The sequence below is a fragment of the Ruditapes philippinarum genome, unplaced genomic scaffold, assembly GCF_026571515.1.
Source record: "Ruditapes philippinarum isolate M1 unplaced genomic scaffold, ASM2657151v2 ctg4807_1_1_1_1, whole genome shotgun sequence".
In the NCBI taxonomy this organism is placed as follows: domain Eukaryota; kingdom Metazoa; phylum Mollusca; class Bivalvia; order Venerida; family Veneridae; genus Ruditapes; species Ruditapes philippinarum.
Window position 1 is genome coordinate 38,538 of NW_026852392.1, and position 25,868 is coordinate 64,405.

The 25,868-nt window shown below is 33.4% G+C and overlaps 2 protein-coding genes across 2 annotated transcripts in view; one reads left to right on the forward strand and one right to left on the reverse strand.

Annotated features, from left to right (window-relative positions):
* Positions 1–25,868, reverse strand: part of LOC132758865 (uncharacterized) — a 139,312-nt gene that overhangs the window by 15,614 nt on the left and 97,830 nt on the right. The gene's annotated exons all lie outside the window — the stretch shown is intronic.
* Positions 2,563–25,868, forward strand: part of LOC132758874 (uncharacterized) — a 51,054-nt gene continuing 27,748 nt past the window's right edge. The window contains exons 1-2 of the mRNA XM_060750584.1: positions 2,563–2,658; positions 24,930–25,552. Of these exons, the coding sequence (XP_060606567.1) occupies positions 24,986–25,552 (567 nt within the window). The 5' untranslated portion in view covers positions 2,563–2,658; positions 24,930–24,985. The remainder of the gene's footprint in view (positions 2,659–24,929; positions 25,553–25,868) is intronic.

The following is a 25,868-nucleotide window of genomic DNA, read 5'->3' on the forward strand; positions in this document are numbered from 1 at the left end:
TGTGAAAGATGAAGACTTTGTTATCAATAGTTACTAAGAAAATGAGCGAAAACCATTCAGACATTAGAGGCGGCTGTGACCTTGACCTTTGACCTTGATGCCAAAAAATCAATAGGGGTCATTCACTAGTTATGGCCAATCAATACGTGAACTATGAAGACTTTGTTATCAATTGTAACCGAGAGAATGAGCGGAAACCATTCTGACATTAAAGGCCCCTGTGAACTTGACCTTTGACCTTGTGACCCTAAAATCAATAGGGGTCATGTACTAGTTAATAGTAATGCCCAATCACTATGTGAAATATCAAGACTTTGTGATAAATAGTTTTCAAGATAGTCAGCGGAAACAATTCTTACATTTAAGACCCCTGTGACCTTGACATTTGACCTCTTGAGCCCAAAATCAATAGGAGTCATCTACTGGTTTTTAATAAACAGTTTCCATCATAATCAGTGGAAACCATAGGGTCTACTGACGGACAGACTGATAGACAAACCGACAGACAGACATTTGCAAAACAATATACGCACTCTTCTTCGAAGGGGGCATAATAATTATCTATTAAACAAACTTTTCTATCTCCAACGTTTCGAGGGTTAAACTCTCTTTTTTCAAGGAGTTTCTGTTTATTTTAACAAATCACATTTTTATCTTCTTACATAATAATATCTGTCATATGTTGCGGTTCGGACCCGAGTGGACCCGCCCATTGGCTCATGAGAAATCGATTAACTAATCAAACGCCTTCCTATAGTCAACACATGCACAATTAAGTTTTCATTACAACTTAATTAAATAAAAATCATTCACATCTTAATGGAACATATACGATGTCGTACCATTGTGACATTCCAAATATTCATTCAGTCTATTATTTAGTATATTGGTAAATAGTTATCCCTCTATACAGTAAATGTTGGGATGAGATTTGTCGTCCTTATATATATGATTAAAATGAGTCCAAATATCAGGGATAATATATGATTAAAATGAGTCCAAATATCAGGGAAAATACATGAATCCAAAATATTATTAAACAATAAACAAATAAATTTGAAAACAGACTCATTTTAGTTTACATTTTTTAGATATTCATTTAGTATATTATCAAACATTCATTGATTTTCATTATTTTGTTTTAACATTTAAACAACTTTTTTTAATTCATCAATAGTTATTTCTGCATTTAATTAAGCACATATATATATATATATAAGATACAAGTGTGCAGATAAATTGATAGAAATGAAAGAATATATACACACATACCACCACATCGATATGCCAGTCCAATTACGGCACAGCGCCTAGCAGAACAGTCATGAAAGCATAGCCACTGCTCATCCACCATCACAAAAAATGATGGTTTCAGAACAACTTTATATACAGTCACAAACTGCACTACACATTGAAACAAGCTCAACATTCACATATATAGAGTTTGTTCTCTGTTATCATGTATCTCACAAATCAACGATGACATTTTTATTGTCTTCTTCACTGATTGGGACCAGAGAACTATATATCTATTTGCGAAAGTCGACTGGATCACGTAAGATCAAGTAGATCCGTAGGATACAATGAATTTAGACAGATAAAGTATATATAAAGGGAGATAATTAAATTCAATACAGTTATACTTTCCCCTGCGTGGGATCACTTAAGATACAAGTGTGCAGATAAATTGATAGAAATGAGAGAATATATACACACATACCACCACATCGATATGCCAGTCCAATTACGGCACAGCGCCTAGCAGAACAGTCATGAAAGCATAGCCACTGCTCATCCACCATCACAAAAAATGATGATTTCAGAACAGCTTTATATACAGTCACAAACTGCACTACACATTGGAACAAGCTCAACATTCACATATATAGAGTTTGCTCTCTGTTATCATATCTCACAAATCAACGATTACATTTTTATTGTCTTCTTCACTGATTGGGACCAGAGAACTATATATCTACCATTTCCGAAAGTCAACTGGATCACGTAAGATCAAGTAGATCCGTAGGATACAATGAATTTAGACAGATAAAGTATATATAAAGGGAGATACTTAAATTCAATACAGTTATACTTTCCCCTGCGTGGGATCACTTAAGATACAAGTGTGCATATAAATTGATAGAAATGAGAGAATATATACACACATACCACATAGTCTCCTTTATTGATTCCTGATGGCTCTAGCGTATTCAGTCGGCGAATCCAGTATGTCTCGCGTGATTTCCGTGTTATATCTGACCACTTTGTGTTATGTTCAATACAACAGAGGGACACGTCTTTAAAACTGTGTCCCTCAAGGTAAAAATGTTCAGCAACTGGTGATCTGTTAAATTTTCGCGTTTTCCAGTCAGAGCGGTGTAAGTTCATTCGTTTATTTAATGGAAGTTTGGTTTCACCGATATATTGTTTGTTACACACTTTGCAAGAAATAAGATAAATAATATATCTAATAAAATGATAGGGGTTTCCGGTGTTTCAAGTAATTTCCGGTATTTTCAGTGGTTTGCGGTATTTCGTGTAACCGGGGATTTCCAACCGTCACGTGACCTTACATCAAGGAAGTCGAGGCCTCGGAAGTCTGCAAGTTTTTCGTAAATTTCTATATTTTGCAGTGTTTTGCCAGATAAATTAAAAAAGGTAATTTAACTTTTGCTGTTTATACATTTCTGCAACCTAAAATAAATCTCGAGTTTGGAAGAACATTTACGTTCGATTTCTGAGATGGGTCACATGATTTCGCAAGCACAGGCAGTATTATCCTTGAGTGACCAGTTTCGACGCCCTTAAGGATTGTTTTGTATGCGTCTATAAAAACTATAAGATTGTATTGTATAAAATGTTTTAACTTTAAAAAAAATCTCTAACCTTTATGAAATGGGTAAATTTAAGCTATTTTCCAGCTATTCCTTTTCATGAACAATCCTACTTTCACTTCACCCGGGAGCGGCCATTTTTATTTAGAGTGCCCTAAAACGACGCCATTGATTGGTTAATTTAATTACACACTACAGGAAACTGTACACCAAAATACTTTTACTTACGTTGTTCACCAATATCAAGAGCATAGACCTGCAAAGTATCAACAAGTGAAAAATAGTTTATCTATTCTTTTATTCTTTCATAAATAAAGCATTATTATATGTGGTAAATGCTATTGTTATATTTTTACAGTGGTTTGGATGGTTGCCCTAGTCTGTTTGACCTCCACTGCTGAAAAATATAGGTTGGAAAATAGCATCTTTACTTTCTTTGTTGAACCTGCAAAAACAAAAAAATACATTTTGTGGAGCAACTAATTAAAATATGGCAATTCATTCCATCCAAATAAGATAAACATATCCAATTAATTTTCAATTAACATTCAATCATCGATTAATAACCGTAAAAAAATCTACAACACGTACAGGTTGCTTTAGGGTGAAAAAATGCGCCAAAAACAACACTATTGGGTAATTTTTACTGCCACGTGACCCGAGAATAAGGTAATGAGGTCAGCAGACAGGGAGGTATTTTCCAGCCGATTTTTTTCAAGGAAAACATGACATAGTTAAGTGAGGGTCAAAATTGCATTAGTGAAATCATACAAAAATCTCTTAAATAAGGTATAACATGCTAAATATTACCTTTGGGTGTCTTACTTACTACATATTGTTACCTAACCAACTAGAGGAATCCCCTTTTGCTATAGCGTAGTACAGTTGTGACGTAAGCGGCCGCTTATATCAATTATGAGGCAAAATATAAATGGCGTCGAAATAGGGCAGCATAAAAACGGGTCACTCGACGATAGTCCTAATTATAAGACCTATACGTAACCTATTTCATATTTATCATTCATTAATCTGATATTTTACATTTTTCATTTTCCAAGTTACGTTAGGCCTAAAAAAAAAATTGTTTTGTTAGGGTAACATGCTCTCAAGGAATAGGTAGGGTAGGTCGGATTTTTTTTTTTTTTTTTTTTTTTTTTTTTTTTTGAAATTTAGATATGGAAATTTCTGACATCCCTCCTGGGTGGCACAAATACATCCCTTCTATGTTTTCAAAAGACATTTCAGGTGTAACAATCTTAAACTCTCAGCGTTCTTCTGGTGAAGATCACACGCCGTTTTACAAATATTGACGATGTGATCTGCCATTTTGTAACTAAGAGCGGCGTTAAAACCTGTGCCGTACCCAGGGCTCATCCTGGGGGGAAATTTTAGGGAGAAGTGACTTCCTCGTGAAAAATCGGCAGAAGGGAAACATCCCAATGTTTATGCATTAACATGCATGGCTATACATCCTTTAACTAGAATAGAAACACAATCTATTTATCAGCTATTTATAAGCTTTCTCATATATTTTTGATAATAATGTGTAAGAAAACTATGATGAATAAATTAACTTTATATTTTTACTTTCCAGATAAAGTTACATTGGATAATGATTAATAAAATCTGTCTATCCTGTTCTGTTTACAGAAATTTCTTTTATGATCTTCTTTGTTGTATTGTCGTATTTATGTGCATATAATTATGCTTATAAAACAATTTTCAAATATCGAAGAATATGTAAAATATGTACTGCAAACATTTGTGCACATTATATTTGATCACTAAAATTATATACATTCATTTCTTATTGAAAAATTCGACTGAGAAATTATAGAAAATAAATTTCTAATTACCTCCCTTTATTTTCATGAAATGTTAAACTGGTAATATCTTTATAAATAATGCTTTTTGAAATTTACAATATTAATAAATCTTAATCTGAGCGTCATATTTATGACATTAAAACAAATATGTATATATTGAAACAATAAGAACACTTCTTTCCTGACAAATTTTGTTGTTATATACATGAGCACATGATATACGACCGATATGTCGCATGCCGATCATGATTCGTAGTTTTAGGATGTCGTGCCCACGTGCGTACAAGCTGTGTCAAATTTGGCATTTCTACAAAGATAACAATGCAAAACACTCTCACTGTCTACAACATACCAATCATAAGATTTTTGCGAATTGACTAACAGTTTTGTGATAGCCGTGAAAAACCCATTGGACATCGCCTTTACTTCGGTTAAACACCGCGTGTATATCAATTAGGGAAGATTTGCACGTGTTTAGATGATCGGAAAAAAATTAATCTATAATTATCGCCAAATCCCGTATTAAACTCGCAAAATATTCCCGTTTCGGGCCGATGCTCTCTCATTATTTACTGTTTAGAGTAGGCGGTCTATCGCTTTGCATACAGGTAGAGGGGTAGTATATAGCGATGCTCTGATTGGATAATGATAATTAGCAGTCGTCATATGGGCGGATACAATCTCTGCTCTTTACATCGGCAAGTAATTACTCTTTGGGAATTAAGATTTTATCGGCGATGTTGACTTCTCTTTGATCAATTGGGAGAGCGAAATGGAAATATACACAGCGAAATTTTCGCCTGAATTGCCCTTCACACTGCTCATTGAGTACCTCAATAATACGGTATTTTCATGGATTTTTTTTTTTTTTTTTTTGGACATGAAAAAAACGGTAGGGTCGGCGCATATTATTAGGTAGGGTCGGGTGACCCGAACAGAACAATTTTTTTTTTTAGGCCTTAGGTCTTAACAGATCTTTGCAAAATCGTGTAGCAAAAAAATTGACATTAGACATCGATTTAGATCTAATGCATTTTAACAATTAAAACAGCGTGTATTTACATAAATTTTGAACTATTTATGAACAAAACTAAAAATTAAATACCTTTCAACAAAATAATTGAACTGTCACACCCGAAAAGTCATGATTAAATCCTCTCATTTAATTAAATTCCATGTACAGCAGATATACAAATGGCCGCCATACAGTGCGCGAAATCTGATTGGCTAATTAAAATGCAAGCGTTTAAATGACTCCAGAAGTTTTTAACGGAATATTTTTTCAACGAAATAATTGCCCATGCACCGTCAGTGTGTTCGAAAATATTTTTCCGTTCAAAAAATTGGAATCAATCTGTAAAACGCTTTCCTTAACCAGTATGGCCGATGAGCGAAATAGATTGATATTTATATTTTATTTTTAATTAATAAGTACATTGTTTGAAACTTTTTGTTACTGATAGACCATGCAATTGAAAGAACAGAAGATAAGCTTTTGAATAAAGCTTGAAAGGCAAGTCAACAGACATTTTTTTAATTTTTCAAAATGCTACGCGTTTTTGACCAATAACTATTAGACGTCAGGCTTGACCAACATAAAACTATAACAAGCCTGTAACGTCTAATCTATTGGACTAAGGCAGTATCAGTGTTTGGACACCCCACCCCTATCTGCCCCTGGACCCCTACTATAATTCAACACTCTAAGGCTTACTATAAGGTACCAAATACAAAAGCACCGATGAAATTATGGAAATAAAAAAAAATTTCCACTATCAAAATTATAGATCTAGTTATTGACCTTTTCGAAAACCTAGCTAAACTCTGTTTTCCGGTGCGTTACGGATTTAGCTCTGGGGAATTACACATAATGAAGTACATAACACTCTAACATGATATTTCTGTTTTTCTATCTTTATTTTATAGCCTAAGAGCCAAGGGCAATTTAATCAAAATTTTTGTCCAAATCTGAAACTTACACCAGAGTAAGTATATAGTCTCTCTTTTACAAAAATTCAAATCTTACAAAATTTTGCTTTCACAAAGCTTCAGAATCCAAGATGGCGTCCATTATGGCCGTCGATTATATGCAAAAACGTGTATATATATTATTATAAAGCAAACATTATGCCGTTTTCGATAAAAAGGTGTACAAACATTTCAGAAATAATAAAGTTATGATTAAATAACAATGAAATTGATAGCTTTTCAGGTTTTTGTCTAAAATTTTCAAAATATCAAAGAGAAAAGCCTATTTTTTGCAGATTTTTCTAATATGGTTCCCTAGAAGTAACAAAAATATTCCAAGTAGCTTCTTAAATTCTAATATTGTTTTGTTTTTCATAAATACTATGTGATTTTAAGTGTTTATCATAAAAAAATGCGAGGAATTGCATAATTTGTAAGTTTTATACTTGGTTAAAGTGGGTGGGGTAATTTCACCCCAAAATCGGAAAAATACAAAATTCGCCGAAATATGGAAATTTTACTTCTCTTCTTTTTTCATTTTACTTTTCATGTCATTTAATGCAGCATTTATTCCTTTTTTCATGTATTTTTATTGTTTTCAAGTACTTTTTCCATTTTTAGGGACGGTGGGTGGGGTTAAATAAAAAAAAACAACTGCATGTGTGTAGAATTACAGAAATCTATTGCAAATATTGAAATATACTTATTATCATAAATTCTCTTTAGTTAACGTTAAAGGAAATACGATTTAGTAATTTTCAGTAAATTAATACCATAAACCAATTAAAAAGAAACATACGTATATTTTGTTGCATAAATTTGGACCTTAATTAATATTTCCTAATACGCTCTTTTGCTACACTTCAATACGAATATTAGCATGATTGTTTGTGTTTCAAAGTGGTAATCTAAATTATTGCAAGTTTTTCACTTGTATAACTTCGTACATGACTATATTTTAATTGAAACATAATTTCTTCAAGTTAATCGTGAATGAAATATTTCAAAATGGCTTGAATAGCATTTGTTGTTTCACAGAAAAAGACAAAACTGCACAAAGTATGTAAATTTGTAATGACTTTTCTGCATGTTCTGTTTGCTGATAGATTTACAACATTTATTACAATATACATGATTGTATTATAATATTCTAAGGCTTAGGGTGTAATATTTACATTAATAATGTTACAATTTGCATCACATTGCAATAATGAATACAAATATAGTGTTTACTTTTAAAAATTTTCAACATTATTTTGTATGGAAAGTTATTTATTATAAAGATATTCTAAGTAGACTAACTTAAGTTTATTTCTGCTAGCCTAAAATACATTTACTTTTCTTTCAATATTTAAAGTATCAATAAAACCAAAGAACCATGCAAATATAACAACACTAAATGTAAGGTTCACCAGGCCAACAAAGTGTATCGTTTTTTAAAAAAGATTAGTTTGAGCAAAAAGGTTATAATGTTTAAATATGATGATTGAACAAACATCTGATCTTATTTAAGAAAAATATCAGACTAATGAGAGGCCTAAATGATGGAACTTTCTGGTTTTGCGTGGCATAAAAAAGTCAACATTAATTAAGGCATTTTAGTAATGAACATATTGATATGCCGTTGATTAAAATAGGTGAACAAATGGCAGGCATGGCAGGCATGGTTTTAATGTTATATATGTTTGAAAAACTTCGAACAGTCGCCAGATTTATTGCAAATGCACAAACGAGAAAATATCTTCAGATTATTAAATAAATATTTTATATGATAACCTTATTCTATGATTTTCCAAATATTTCACTTGTGATCCATATGGTGATATGAAGGCATATTGACAAGGGTGTGTTGATTTTGTTCATGAATTCTTAATACCCATTTAAGGCTTCAGTTGTATTTATTGTCAAAGTCCAACAAAATAATGTTAATATAATAATACATATTCGCAATTTAAAGATATGAAAAATGTTTCTTTGGTAAATTCATAATATTATTCCGTTAATATGTGGCTTGTATTTTTACATTTTATGTTTGAGACATGTAAACGAGAAAAACGTTACCTAGCTATAAATCTTATAGCATGTTCAGTTTTATACTACTCCTTTGCTATATGTAATACATACTTTTGCTGAGAGAACATTAGAAATGATTACCCATCAGTATCAGGCCAAGTCAGTCATACTTTAATCTGTCCACAACGAACTGTTTTATCACTTAAATTATCAGAGGACAGTTCTATTTTCTATACAAGGCAAGTCAATTAAACCAGTTAAACTTGATAAATGTCCAATTGAATCTTGATTTAAAGAATATTGGTGCATATGAGCACATTACTAAGTTTTACAGTTTTTTACTTATTTTAAAGTTTTGTTGGTAACTGATAAACTTGAATAAGAAAAGTCAACTAACAAAAGTAATTGCTGATTTCAAAATAGTTATGTTCCTTTTAACAGCTGTTTTAATTTGAATCTTTATATGACATACACTAAGTATATGTTATTGTTCACCCGTGCTGTTCTACAGAAATTAGAAACTTCGACGGGAGCGATAGCAACAGGAGAATGTTTTTAATTTCTGTAGAACAGCTAAGATGAACACTAACATATTTAGTGTCAAGCTTTATTTGGCCCTTGATTACGTCACTACGCGGTACTATGAAGCACTATGAAAAATAGAAGGCGACTATGAACGGATTTCAATATAGTATCGACTTTTTTTTTCTTCTATGAAAATTAACACACACAATTTTTAAGAAATACAGCGTTTTCATTGGATGACAAATAAAGCTGGACACTAATTCTTGCAATGACCATGATAAAATTAGTTTCAAGAATAGACATAATTATCTTAATTAGTGGGTGTATAATGGTAATAAAAATATGGTTATTTTTTAACTTAATTTCATCAAATTGAATTAGGTTCACTTATTATAATAACCCACACCAACCTCAAAATGTGGTAGGTCTGCCAGCTTACATCAATAGACAAAGCATTGAATTTGCAATCCAGGGGTAGCTGGTTCAATCATACGCGTAATTTCTCAATGACAATTAGTTTCGAACTGAAAATGTAATGGTCATTTGCCTTTTACTGTTTAATAGAAGTCAATGGGGATGAGTAGCCGGACATTTTTTGTCATTAATGATTAGTTTTCTAAATTGGCCCTCATACAAACAAAAAAGTAATACAATTCATTTGTCCACCAAAACAAGGCGATGTTGCGAAGAGAACATGTCAGAGAGCCATTAGTCTACAGTGTTCCGTTAGAGCAAGCATGTTTTCTCTGAAAGCGATAATTGCAAAGAACAACAGTGACAATACGACAGCAAAACGCGACAATACGACAGTACGATGGTATTCCACCATTGTACTGCCGTGCTTCACCATTTAACTGCCTTTTTCTTGTCAAGCATACGCAAATATTTCACTCAGCATGACGTCAGATGAAGAAACATGCCTTTTAAGCTATTACGTTCTTATGACATCGTCAACGTCTTCCTCCGTATTGATTTTTTTTTGAAAAGGGAAGGTGACAGTACGATGGTGACAGTACAACAGTACAATAATGACAATATGATTGTGATAGTACGATGGTGACAGTATAATGATGGCAGTATGATTGTGACAGTACGATGATGATGGTGACGATACGATTGTGACAGTATGATGGTATGATAGTGACAATAGGACAGTACGATTGTGACAGTACGGTGGTGGCAAACGATAGAGACAGTATGATTGTGACAGTACGATGGTGACAGTACGATTGTGACATTACGGTTGTGGAAATACGCTTGTGACAATACGATGGTTATAAAATGATTGTGACAGTACAATGGTGATAGTATGATTGTGACAATACGATGGTGACGGTGTGATGGTGACAGTACGATTTTGACAGTATGATGGTATGATAGTGACAATAGGACAGTACGATTGTGACAGTACGAAATGTGAATTATGATTGTGACAGTACGATGGGGACAGTACGATTGTGACAGTACGATAAAGACATTACGGTGGTGGAAAAATGATGGTGACAGTATGATGGTGACAGTATGATTGTGACAGTACGATGTTGACAGTATGATGGTGACAGTATGATTGTGACAGTACGATGGTGAGAGTATGATCGTGACAGTATGATAATGACGGTACGATCGTGACAGTATAACAGTACGATAGTGCCGATGTGACAGTACAATTCTGATAGTACAATTGTGATAGTACTATAGTGACAGTACGATTGTGACAATACGACAGTAAAATAAAGTATCACCATCGTAATGTGGTCACATACTGTGGTACTGCCATCATTGTACTGTTGTATTGTCATCCTGGTCGAACACCATCATTGTACTGTTATCATCATACTGTCTTGCTTTGCACTTATTATTCTCAAAGGAAACACGCTGGTCGTAACTGAAACCGTAATTGTCGGACAACTGTTACTCTTTTTGTCCTAAAACACTTAAACCTTGAACATTTATCATAAAACAAGGCTAAAATTTGAATCTATTTCGGCAAAGCAATGCAAATAACCAATGCCTTCGGTGTACGGACGAAAGGTAAAAAGGTAATGGTCACATCTGGAGGTCAGATGTTAGACAATTTCGTGTCTGCTCTATAAACAATTTCACCCCTTAAAGAAATAAGTTCAATCATGGCTCAAATGTTTACATGAACAATATGACGTAGCATATGTCACCACTGTGCTGCGTCAAAGTCAAGCACTCATGAAGGTTAAATTTTGGTCAATTTCATGTCAAACTCTAACCCTGGTAAGAGTTTCATCAAATTTGGCTCAACTATTCAAACCAACAAGGTGATGTGTAGTGCAGAACCTATGCTTCTCCGCTCATTTTATGTTATCTTCATTAGTTTAGAAGTCAAATGTCCGACAATTTTGTGCAATATAAATTCTTTACTCCATGTAGGACGTCCTTTAAACCGGGCTTAAGAACTGATAAATGTGCATCGACATCAAATCATATGTCATAGAGACGTCAAAAAATACTGATTATAGAAATGCTCTGCATATATTTAGAACATTGTATTTTTAAAATTTTAAAAATGCTCTTAATATTTTCATTTTTGGGAAATTGAAATTTTTTATGTCAAAAGATTTAAAATAAGCTTTTTACGATATATGGGAATTTTTTATCTTCTATCCCAAATGTACAATTATTTTTACGTTTTGCTATCATCTTAGTTTTAAATCCCTTTTATATGAAAATATAATTTACTTGGTTTGGGGCATATTTTTAAAATAAAAACCCAAATAAAAGGCCTGTTTAAATTCCCTTTTTGTTTTATAAATGCAATAGTAAAACATAAAAATAACTGTTTTACGGATAACTTTAAAATAATCCCATGCAGCAGTTTTTACAAAAAAAACTGGATATTTTTAAAAGTTGATTAAACAAAAATTTTTTATATTTGCTTAAATTTTGTTTTTCTACTTTGCCCTGTCAAAAAGATATTTCCCAGTCAGTTTGTGTCATTAAAAGCCAGCATATATAAAGGCTTCTCAAAAAATATAAAACTCTACTTGTACAATATATAGGGTATTTGAGTTCTTACTTTGGGTAATTTTACCCATTAATTTAAAATTTCTTCAGTTGTTATTCCCTTTTACTAACAAGTGGTTTGAAGCATAGGTATGATAGGGAATGGTTTATTCTGTAAATATGGTCTGAAAACGCCTTCTTACGTAACATCTTTATTTTGGGGTCCGAAGCAATGACTTGGAAAGGAATAAGCCAAGCCGTGGATAAGATCAGAGGATGACATTTTTAAATCTTGAGGTTAAAGGTAATTAAAGGTACAAAAATACTCCTTTGTATGACAATTTCGCTTTATGTCATCTTCGTTTGATATAAATGACTTATATATTCCTGTTTTTAAGGCAACATAAGATAATTTGGGTTAAGTTTGGTATTTCTTGGTAGCTTTCAGTATTTAAATACATACATTTTGTATATTTAAATGTGCATTCTTCTCTTCTTTTTTTGTTTTACCTAGACCACTATAATAATGACTTTTAAAAAAACAAGAACTACCTGAGAATAAGAAAATGCCTACAAATTAGAATTAAAAGACAAAACACTTTTTTTTCAAATCGTATTTAATTATAAATACTAAAAACACATGCATGCATGCATACATGTTGACGTAAGAGTATGTTCAGGAATTATCATTTACAATTGAAAATTACGTATCAAAATATACCTTAATTTCAAAAAAGGTTTATATCATTCTAACTGCTTTAGATAAACAAATAATTTATTTCTTTATTATGTCAACATGTAAGTTTTTTCCGATATTTCAGGTAGCTTTCAGTACATTGAAGCTCGATACAGTATAACTAACTATATGTGCATATTTTCTATTTTACTCCCTCCACCGTAAAATAAGAGTTAAAAACAACTTGAAAACATTAAAAATGCATGAAAATAGAGAATAATTGTATTAAATCACATATAAAGTGAAATAAAAAAGCAGAGAAATAAAATTTCCATATTTCGGCGAATTTTGTATTTTTCCGATTTTGGGGTGAAATTACCCCACCCACTTAAACCAAGTATAAAACTTACAAATTATGCAATTCCTCGCGGTTTTTTTATTATAAACACTTAAAATTACATAGTATTTATGAAAAACAGAACAATATTAGAATTTAAGAAGCTACTTGGAATATTTTTGTTACTTCTAGGGAACCATATTAGAAAAATCTGCAAAAAATAGGCTTTTTTCTTTGATATTTTGAAAACTTTAAGACAAAAACCTGAAAAGCTATCAATTTCATTGTTATGTAATCAAAACTTGATTATTTCTGAAATGTTTGCACACCTTTTTACCCAAACACGTCATAATATTTGCTGTAAAATTAACCATAATAAGATATATACCCGTTTTGCATAAAATCGGCGGCCATATTGGACGCCATCTTGGATTCTGAAGCGTTGTGAAAGCAAAATTTTGTAAGATTTGAATTTTTGTTAAGGAGAGACTATCTACTAACTCTGGTGTAAGTTTCAGATTTGGACAAAAATTTTGATTAAATTGCCCTTGGCTCTTAGGCTATTACCGTTTAAGGTGGAAAAACTTGATGTATTTGAAAATGATCAATGTTCCTTTAATATCTATTGCAAATTTTTCAAAAAATAAATTGTTTATAATGAAAATCAATTAAATTTAAAGAGACGTAGTGGAATCTTTCGTAATAAATAAGGATATTTTTTGCGTTAACTTGTGTATTTACTTAATTTTTTGTATGGAATTATTCATACAATGATATTTAATTATTTTCTTATAAAGAAATAATTGTTTTATTTCAATTTAATTTAAAAAAGGCCGAAAACATCGAGTTCGCTATTACACTCCATTAGGTGAATTCCCCAGAGCTATGTACAGAAGGTACCGGAAAATGGCGTTAAGCCAGGTTTTCGAATTCGTGAAAAGAAAGGTGAAAAGCCTACTATATGTTCATTTGCCAAACAATGTGGAACACTGGAAATCGTCGTTTCGGCGACTGAGGCGCATTCCGGCGGGATTTCGCTGCATCATTCATTAACATCAATAAAAAGAACTAGAATGCCACAGCTTATCTAATTCAAGTCCAATTGTTGTTTGTTGTTTTATTTGTATGAAAGTTGAATTTTTGTGAATTAAGCACATGGATTGAATAAATAATGATCGGAGTCACGGATTTATATTTCATTGTAATATAAATCCGTGTCGGAGTGGAATAAATAAAAAGAATATTGGAAAAAAAAACGGTGAAAGGCAAAAGTAATTGTATAATTTTTCAAATACGGTGGTAGATAAATATCAAACATAAAAGCACAATCAATTAATTAGCCTTAATTAAAGCCTTCTCAGGGACTGACAATAGAATTTTAAAATGCGTTTCACCGAACATGCAAACTTTCCTTAGTGATGGACAAACTTCTATACCGTCGGTAATTGAAGCAGTTATCAGAGCCCAACAACAATAATTTTTGTGTTTTTGTTTTATTTTAAAGGTGCCGAAAATTAAACATAATGAAACAAAAAAGGATTATCATCAAAATTTTGTAAATTATTTCAATTGATGTTAATTATTTACAGGGTGTTCACTAGCCATGAAATCCTGAGGGTCATTTTGACTCAGTTTTTCTGACTACAAGACCAAATCATGATTTTAACAAAATTTGACCCTCCAGTTAAAATCATGAGGGTCAAATCAGGCTTTTTGGACATTTAAGTTCTACTACAAACTCTTCATTAAATCCTGTAACATTGCAGGAAATAACTAACATTTCAATATTTACAATGGCTGTCAAATTGTCGTCCATTGTGCAGTTGTGTATATGTTGCGAGTATTTTCATTGGCTGATATCATTTTACACATGCAATATCAGTCCGTGAATTTAAGACTTTGAATTTGCTAGCCCAAATTCCAGTTTGAATTTATTTTACTATTTATTTAAATAAATTTTCTTAAAATTTTCACCGGTCCAAACTAATTTTCGCATTTTACAAACCAAAATTTTACGAACGTATGTTAAAAAATGAAACACAATAGGTTATTTTTAATACTATCTTGTCCATGTATCAAAATGAGTCTTTTTATGAAATTATCGATTCTTTCAAGAATGTCCAACAACCAGAATAAAACAAGGCTGTTGTATACTGTGTTCTATTTACTTTTTCATGATTTGAGCAGTTTTGAGTTGTATCCCTTGTTATATTATATATAGAGGGTATTTGTTTAGTTCAGTGTAAGATCGGAATATATTTCACCGAGTGAGCACCAAAAGGTATATTTCACGAGTGGTGCAGCCACGAGTGAAATATGAACTTTTTGTGTTCACCAGGTGAAATATATTTCAATCTTACACTGAACTAAACAAATTTTCTTTTTATTATATGCAAAGAAACATTTAAAAGAACATTTAGCCTAATACTAAATGTAAAATGCGCCAAATAATAATGCAATGTGACGTCATTTACAATGTCACGTCATTTAAAGTTGGTTTCCTGTACTGTATTTAACTGAAACAACGTAAGGGGCTTAAATTCTAAACAGTGAAATTATCACAAACGAAAAGCATGTAATTAATAGGGATTAAAGGATGATTGAAAATTTATCGTTTATAGGACCGATCGGCAATGATCAAGTACAAATTTTAATAATCCATTATCGGTAATTTATTTTCTTGCTGTTACTTGAGTGACTCACTGTATTATAACAACACTCTAAATTAAAGCCAGCTTTGGTTGAAACAATAATTTTTATTCAAATGAATATGAAAGCATACTGGTGACCATTGAGTTAATAGTTGACAGTGAGGCATTCTAGTTTAAAGATATACTATGCTCAAATTTGACATTTGGAAATATTTAGAATTGCTACACAGTCTATTTGTAAATATAAAATAAACATGTTTTGACTTCAGGGTTTCTACTAGGAATTTTTATTTAAGAGGCCCAGGGACTCGTGCTTCTAAAACATGAGGGTCCCAGAGAAAAATATGAGGGTCCTAATCATTTATTACTTTAAGTAAGGTATTACTTATATATATTGTCTAGGTTTAATTCTTTGTATTTATATACATTGTTCAACTACATGTACATATATATGCATTTTTATTAACCAGGTTTTCCGAAGGAAAAAACTGGTTATTAGATTGAGGTATGTCGGCGGGCGGGCGGGCGGGCGGGCGTAAACAATTTCTTCTGTGCGCAACTCCTCCTACATTTCTCAACAGATTTTGACCAAACTTTTACAGAAGCCTTGTCATCAAGTGCCCTGGCGCATATTGTCGGGGTTTTGTGATTAGATAATATTTGACCTAATTATGGCCCTTTGTTTTTTTTCCTTATATAAAATATATGGTGAACAATTTCTTCTGTGCGCAACTCCTCCTACATTTCTCAACAGACATTGACCAAACTTTTACAGAAGCTTTGTCATCAAGTGCCCTGATACATATTGCCAGGGTTTTGCAATTGGTATATATTAGACCTAATTATGGCCCTTTGTTTTTTTTCCTTATACAGAATATATAAAGAACAATTTCTTCTGTGCTCAACTCCTACATTTCTCAACGGATTTTGACCAAACTTTCTTAGAAGCTTTGTTATCAAGTGCCTGGCACATATTGTCGGGGTTTTGTGATTGGATAATATTTGACCGAATTATGGCCCTTTGTATAGTTTTTCCTTATACAGAATAGTGAACAATTTCTACAGTGCGCAACTTCTCCTACATTTCTCAATGGATTTTGACCAAACTTTCACAGAAGCTTTGTCATCAAGTGCCCTGGCGCTCACTAAATTCCCATGTTTCTTCCAAGACATCATTCAAGTATTTTTTTAAAATTGTGAACATACTTTTCTTGATATCGCACAAAACACCACACGCCAATATTGTTGACAAAAGAAAATGACAGACGCAAAAATGCAAAAATTAAGCAAAAATAAAGTACTGTTTACCTTTCTAAAACATTTGGGAAAAAAAGGCGAATAGACAACATAAAATTTCTCAATCATTTTTGTTTGAGGAATATTAAAAAAGCCATAATTCCTCCTAAAAGTTCAATTAAAAACAAATGCCCCTTCATGACAAAGCTTCTGTGAAATATTTTGCTGAAAACCTAGTTGCATCGCATTGCGATGTTCCTTGTTGACCTTGTTAAATAAAATAAAAAATATAAACCATTTATCATTTTATTTTGCTTTGGCAACTCAAGAAATACATTTCCCAATGACATACATATAATCATCACTTATTGTTACATTTTATTGTTTCTTTCTTTCATTTGGCTGAATGTTTGTGCAACTTGCAGAAAGTCAAGATCTTTCACATCTGGTCCGACTAATTTTATCAATTGTTTAACTGCGTCCGAGTGATCTTTTGACTCTTGATGACGGACCAATATACTATTCTGGAAGTTCAAACATCCATTTTCCGAGGCAAATGGATTACATTTTTATGCTCCCCGAAAATTTTCGGGGGAGCATTCTGCATATAGTCGTCGAGTTGTCTGTCCGTACATACGTCCCGAATTTGTGTCCGGCCCATAACTTTGTTATTTGAAGTCGGATTTTAAAACTTTTTCACAGAAATGATCACCATATTAAGACGACGTGTCGCGCGCAACATTTGGGTCGCTACCTGGAAGGTCAAGGTCACAGTATGACATTGAAGCAAAATAGTGACCGTGTAAGTAAAAATGGTTTCCGATCAATAACTAAAAAACGCTTAGGTCTAGGAACTTCAAACTTGGTATGGTGATTGGTCATGACCAGCAAATGAACCCTTTTGATTTTGGGATGATCACCATATTTAGACAACGTGTCACGCGCAACATTTGGGTCACTACCTTGAAGGTTAAAGTCAGAGCATGACCTTGAAGCAAAATAGTGTCCGGTCCATAACTTTGTTTTTTGAAGTCGGATTTTAAAACTATTTCACAGTAATGATCACCATATTGAGATGATGTGTTGCGCGCAACATTTGGGTAGCTATGTTGAAGGTCAAGGTCACAGCATGACCTTGCAGCAAAATCATGTCCGGCCATAACTTCCTTATTTGTAGTCAGATTTTAAAACTATTTCACAGAAATTATCACCATATTGAGATGACGTGGCACGCGCAACACTTGGGTCGCTACCTTGAAGGTCAAGGTCACAGCATGACCTTGCAGCAAAATCGTGTCCGGCCCTTAACTTTGTTACTTGAAGTCGGATTTAACAACTATTTCACAGAGATAATCACTATATTGAATCTACGTGTCGCGTGCAATATTTGGGTCGCTACCTTGAAGGTCAAGGTCACAGCATGACCTTGCAGCAAAATCATGTCCGGCCCATAACTTTGTTATTTGAAGTCAGATTTTACAACTATTTCACAGAAATGATCACCATATTGAGACAATGTGTCGTGCACAACATTTGGGTTGTTTTTACACTTTGAACTTTGTCTGTGACATAACTCTGACACTACAAGAGGTATACCTTCCTGTGTCCAAAACCTGTTCGGGGAGCATAACCCGGTTCAACCGGCTCTTGTTTGGTTTTGACGCAATGGTTGCATTTCATACCTGTGGTTTTCTCATTTTGGACGAGCCACAGGTAAGTCGAAGCCACTTTTTATTAAAACTACGTGATTTCTTTGGGGGAGCAGCCGACATATTTTAAAATTTATTTCATAGCAGCGCATAGTCTGGGACGCTTTTTTAAGGTTATCTAAATTCTAGTGAACGACGTTTTATTCCGTATTAAACTGTAATTAATTGAAAGAAAGATAACTCTGCTGTATTAAACATTAGAACCCGTCTACCAAATTATGTCATTACCTTTAAAGAAGTGGAAGGAATTTCCAAATGACATTTACGGAGGAAAATTAAATTTGCGTCCCCGGACTTAGAGTAATTGAGGGTCCTAGGTCACTATTAAAATTGCGTCATGGACGTAGGAAATGTGCGTCAATAGAAACCCTGGACTTCACACAAAGAAGATATGTTATGTATAAAATTATTCTACATGTACACACTAAAAGGGGTTAGAATATCAATATATAGTGTCATGAAAAAACCCTGGCAGTTTTGTTTAGAATGGACCAACTTAAATTGTTCCCATACATAGTTTATTCATTCCTTTATTGGAATTGAGACATAGTAATTTCATTAATTTTAATGAATTTATTTGATTATAAAATATTTTACTCAAGGATGAGCATAATAATTATCTTTAAACAAGTTTATTTCAGTCAATAAAGTGGTAGTTACACAAAATATAGAATATCAATGGAATTCTTATGAATATTAAAGCATGTACATATTTATACGGTTATACCCCCAAAAACGAAGTTTTGGGGGGTAATTATAGGAGTCACCGGTCGGTTGGTCGGTCAGTCCAGCAGTCCGTTGCATTTCCCTTGTCCGGAGCATAGCTTGAAAACTAATGGTTGGAAGTCAATATAACTTCATACAATGGTCAAGCACATTGAGAGGAAGTGCAGTGCACAAAACTATAACTCCTCCATCTTGACAAATAACAGAGTTATTGCCCTTTGTTACTTTTCCTTGTCCGGAGCATAACTTGAAAACTACTGGTTGGAATTCAGAACAACTTCATACAATTGTCAAGCACAATAAGGGGAAGTGCAGTGCACAAGAACCATAACTCTATCTAAAGTAATTACAGAGTTATTGCCCTTTGTTACTTTTCCATTGCTTTCTTTTGTCCGGACCATAACTTGACGACTAATGGTTGGAATTCAATATAATTTCATACAATGGTCAAGCACATTAAGAGGAAGTGCAGTGCACAAGAACCATTACTCTATCTTGACTAATTACAGAGTTACTGCCCTTTGTTACTTTTCCTTGCGCAGAGCATAACTTGAAAACTACTGATTGGAATTCAAAACAACTTCATACAATTGTCAAGCACAATAAGGGGAAGTGCATTGCACAAGAACCATAACTTCATCTTGACTTATTACAGAGTTATTGCCCTTTGTTACTTTTCCATTGCTTTTTTGTCTGGAGCATAACTTGAAGAGAAATGGTTGGAATTCAATATAATTTCATACAATTGTCAAGCACAGTTAGAAGAAGTGCAGTGCACAAGAACCATAACTCCACCATGGCTTATTACAGAGTTTCTGCCCTTTGTTACTTTTCCTTGTCCGGACCATAACTTGAAAACTACTGGTTGGAATTCAATACAACTTCATGCAGTTGTCAAGCACATGAAGAGGAAATGCAGTGCACAAGAACCATAACACCATTTTGACAAATTACAGAGTTATTGCCCTTTGATACTTTTCCTTGTCCGGAGCATAACTTATAATGTACTGGTTGGAATTCAAAAAAACTTCATACAATGATCAAGCACAATAAGAGGAAGTGCAGTGCACAAGAACTATAACTCTATCCAAAAATATAGAGTTATTGCCCTTTGTTACTTTTCCATTGCTTTTTCTTGTCCAGAGCATAACTTGAAAACTACTAGTTGGAATTCAATACTATTTCATACAATGGTGAAGTATATTGAGAGGAAGCACAGTGTACAGAAATTATAACTCTTTCTGGACTCATTTAAAAGATTTTACCCTTTGTTACTTTTTATTGTCCAGTGCATAACTTGAAAATTAATAGTTGGAATTCAATGAAACTTTATACAATGGTCAAGGGCAGTGAGATGAAGCGCAGTGCTCAAGAACCATAACTCTATTTGGACTTATTACAGTTATTGCCCTTTGTTACTTTTTTGTCCTGTGCATAACTTAAAACCTTGTAGTTGGAATTCAATACAACTTCATACGATGGTCAAGTGCAATGAGAGGAAGTGCAGTGTACAATAACCATAACTCCATCTTCAGTATTTATAGAGTTATTGCCCTTTGTTCCTTTTCCTTGTCTTTCTGGATTTATTGCAGAATAATTCAATAAAACTTCATCAACGGCCAACCACATTGAAAGGAAATGCAACATACAAGAACCACAACTATCTTTAATTGCCCACAACCATAACTGTATTTCAATTGTTTTACAAGGTATTCTGTTACTAGTAACATCCTCATTTCTGAAGCAGTCTTGCGGGGGTATTAATCACATTTAGTGATATTTCTAGTTACTTTTGTTATTGTAAATGTTTCGATCATATATTCGATGATTGATCAAAAAGGGTTGTTCAATTATTTTCGATGATCGAATGGCTTTCACCATTGACCCTTCTGATAAAAATGAAAACCCTGAAATTATTGAAATTGACACTGGGATACATTATTTTTATGTTTTAATATGCTAAATATTATATGTAATATGGTTTTGTGGAGGTCTTTATCTTTAATGCAATCATAAGTATATGCATTATCTGACAACTTGGTTGCAGGATTTATCTGACTGGTCAGAATTTTCTGAACAAGACTATAGAGATTTATCGGCTGCTCTTCTCTAGCAGTGACACAACATGACTGACAAATGAAAGTAATCTTGTCGTCCCTTACTTCTGACCTATAGTCGGCTATTGTTATACCTTTAATATAGTGTTTTAATTTCTTTGTCTACCTTCATATAAAAAATCAATTGAATTACAATCAGTGTTTAATCATCTATATTTATATGAATTTTATTTTTATATTTAATAATAATAATACAGTAAAGACTGTCTTAGTGACCCCCTGTTAAAGGTGTGGTTATGTTCGAAACGTCGATTGTTAAAAATATTTTCGGAGCACTTATCTGTAGAAATTATGTGAAGATTTGTATCTAATGTTTTATAAATACATTGAAATCGGTAAAGTAAACAGGTTGATTGTACAAAATAAATGTCTCTAACATCCCATTAGGAAAATTGAAATTAAACATTTTTTTACAAACAGATTTATCAATATAAATTACGTTTTTAATCAATATGTAACTTTTAAATACTAATGTAATGGTGTAGTTTTTAATCTTAACCAATTATACATGCAATTTTAATACTGTCCTGTTTTTATGCTCCCCGAAAAATTTCGGGGGAGCATATAGACGTCGGGCTGTCCGTCCGTCCGTACGTACGTCCCGAATTCGTGTCCGGCCCATAACTTTGTTATTTGAAGTCAGATTTTACACATATTTCACAGAAATGATCACCATATTGACACAATGTGTCGCGCGCAACATTTGTGTCGCTACCTTGAAAGTCAAGGTCACAGCATGACCTTGCAGCAAAATCGTGTCCGGCGCATTACTTCGTAATTTGAAGTCGGATTTTACAACTATTTCACAAAAATGATCACCATATTGAGACAATGTGTTGTAAACAATATTTGTGTTGTTTCTACACTTTGAACTTTGTCTGTGGCATAAATCTGACACAACAAGAGGTATACCTTCCTGTGTCCAAAACCTATTCGCAGAGCATCACCCGGTTCAACCGGCTCTTGTTTTATAAATGATATTTGGTATGTTTAATATCAATAAAAAATATAATTAAACCCCAAGTATGGTACTATCCTGCTTTTCAACAAAATATTGGAATGATATGTTCATATAATTATCTGAATTATATAGAGACTGTCCACATTAATTCCCTGTCTATAATGACCTTTTTATGCTCCCCGAAAAATTTCGGGGGAGCATATAGTCGGCGTCTTGTCCGTCCGTCTGTCCGTCTGTTGTCTTGTCCGGAGCATAACTTGAAAACCCTTGGAGATAATTTGTTGAAACTTCATACAGTGGTAAAGGGCATTGAGGGGGAGTGCAGTGTCAAAGAATCATAACTCTATTTTGCCCGGTTTTCGAATTATCTCCCCTTATAGAAAAATCTTGTCGGGGGCATAACTCTAAAACTATAAGAGATATCAACATGAAACTTTGTACGTGAATAGATTTCAATGGGTAGATGTGCAGTGCATAAGAACAATAACTCTTTTTGTCCTAATTTTGGAGTTATTGCCCTTTGTTAATTTTAACACTTTGAACTTTGTCTGGAACATAACTCTAAAACTATAAGAGATATCAAGATGAAACATTGTAGGTAGATAGATCTCATTGAGTAGAGGTGCAGTGCAAAGGAACCATAACTCTGTTAAGCCTCACTTTTTAATTATCTCCCCTTTTAGAAAAATCTTGTCCAGGACATAGCTGTAAAACTATAAGAGATATCAACATGAAACATTGTAGGTAGATATATCTCAATGGGTAGATGTGGAATGCACAAGAATCATAACTCTGCCTTGCCTAATTCTGGAGTTATTGCCCTTTGTTTATTTTTCCTTTTTGAAGTTGTCCGGGACATAACTCGGAAATCATAAGAGATATCATCAAGAAACTTTGTAGGTTGATAGATCACATTGATTAGAAGTGCAGTGCAAAGAACAGTAACTCTGCCTTGCCTAATTTTGGAATTATTGGTCTTTGAACTTTTTCCAGGGACATAACTCTGAAACTACAAGAGGTGTACTTTCCTGTGTCTAAAACCTATTCGGGGAGCATCACCCGGCTCAAACCGGGCTCTTGTCTCCCATCGAAGGTCACTGTAAACAGTTTTTACTGTATACAGAAGTGTATCCTGCACAATTATAGTTCTTTCTTTCTTTTATTGCAATAATGTATTTGTATATAAATATATAATGCATGGATTTTATTTATATGTGGACAAAAGAACACTTGTGACCAAAAAGATGTGGAATAATTTAGATATGACTTTGATCTCTAAATGACCATGACCATAAATTATTATTTTTATATGCCAGAAAAAAATTTGGGCATATAATGTTATATCCCTAAGCATCAATCTGTCCTTCCGTCCGTCTGTTAGCAATATGGTTTCGGGAGCATAACTAAAGTTCCATTTAGCCCATAATATTCAGACTTCATAGGATAATTATGCATATTGGGTCAAAGACCCTATTGATTTGGTGTCAAAAGGTCAAAGGTCAAGGTCACTATTACCTTAAAACTGAAAGCACATTCTGGTATGAAGCATAACTTAAGTTCCATTTGGCCCACAATATTCAAACTTTATAGGATGATTGTTCATTTTTGGTAAAAGACCCCTATATATTTTGGGGTTACAAGGTCAAAGGTCAAGGTCACTATTACCTTAAAACTAAAAACAGTTTCCGAAACATAACTTATGTTCCATTTGGCCCACAGTGTTCAAACTTCATAGGATGATTGTCCATATTGGGTAGAAGACCAATATTCTTTTTGGGGTCACAAGGTCAGAGGTCAAGGTCACTATTACTTTAAAACTGAAAACAGTTTCAGGAGCATAACTTAAGGTCTATTTGAACCACAATATTCAAAGTTTATAGGATGATTGTCCATATTGGGTAGAAGACCCCTATTGATTTTGGGGTCAAAGGTCAAAGTCACTATTACCTTCAAACTAAAAACAGTTTCCGGAGCATAACTTATATTCCATTTGGCTCACAGTGTTCAAACTTCAGAGGATGATTGTCCATATTGGGTAGAAGACCCCTATTGATTCTCGGGTCACAAGGTCAAAGTTCAAGGTGGCTATTACCTCAAAACTGAAAACAGTTTCCAGAGCATAACTTAGTTTCATTTGGCCTACAATATTCAAACTTTTTAGGAGGATTGCTATTTGAAGGAGGTGATACTTTATTTAGTTATGTAATGTCTTACAAATGCTTTATCCTTACTAAAAAAAACCCTAAGCTTTTGAGCATATAATGCTCCACTTAAAGTGTGTACATCTCTTTTAAGTTCTTTATATATCTTTTTAAAAGTTAATAAGTATTGAAACTGTATAAATTACACATAAACACCAGTTTTTGTTATTTTCCAGATTAAGATTGACATTCAACAATGTGAAAATGTTACCTTAATAAGACGAAGTAAACAATGGCTTCATATAGCTCAAAACTATCAGAGAAGAAATACAATAACTGGGTTAAAGCACAGTTAGCAGTGCTGTTTACTAAAGACGGACTTGAACCTTTTGTATGTCATGAAGTTCAAGAATTCCGTTTGAAATGTTTAGATCATATTTGCTACAACAATGGATTGATGAGTGGAACTTTGTGTTCAAATTGCTGTACAGAAAATGTTATCAAATGTCCAACAAATAGAATATGTAATGTTGGACGTGGAAGATGCAGTTATCATCGAAATGCTGCAACAAGGTATAATCCTGCTGGCTGCCCTAACAAGATATGCCATAATTTCACAACAGAGATACAGAATGCACATAGGTACTATGGTCCATCCTACAAGAACACAGATGCTACCCAATGGTGCAGTAATACTTGGGAGATAGCGAAATGTTTCATGCCCCCAGATGGATATAAAGATGTAGTTTGTGCACAAGAAACAGACTTCAATGGCATCATCAGCGTTATCATTAATTACAAAGACCTTCAGTTGAAAGTACATGAAAACCTAGGCAACAAGAACAACATTTTTGAGCAGGTTAACAATATTTTCTTACAGTTTTTATGCTCCCTGAAAAATTTCGGGAGAGCATAATTATAGTCGGCGCCTTGTCCGTCCGTCTGTCCGTCCGTTAGCAATTTGGTATGAAGCATAACTTAAGTTCCATTTGGCCCACAATATTCAAACTTCATAGGATTATTGTCCATATTAGGTAGAAGACCCCTATTGATTTGGGGGTCACAAGGTCAAAGGTCACGGTCACTATCACCTTAAAACTGAAAACAGTTTCCGGAGCATAACTTAAGTTCAATTTGGCCCACAGTGTTCAAACTTCACAGGATGATTGTACGTA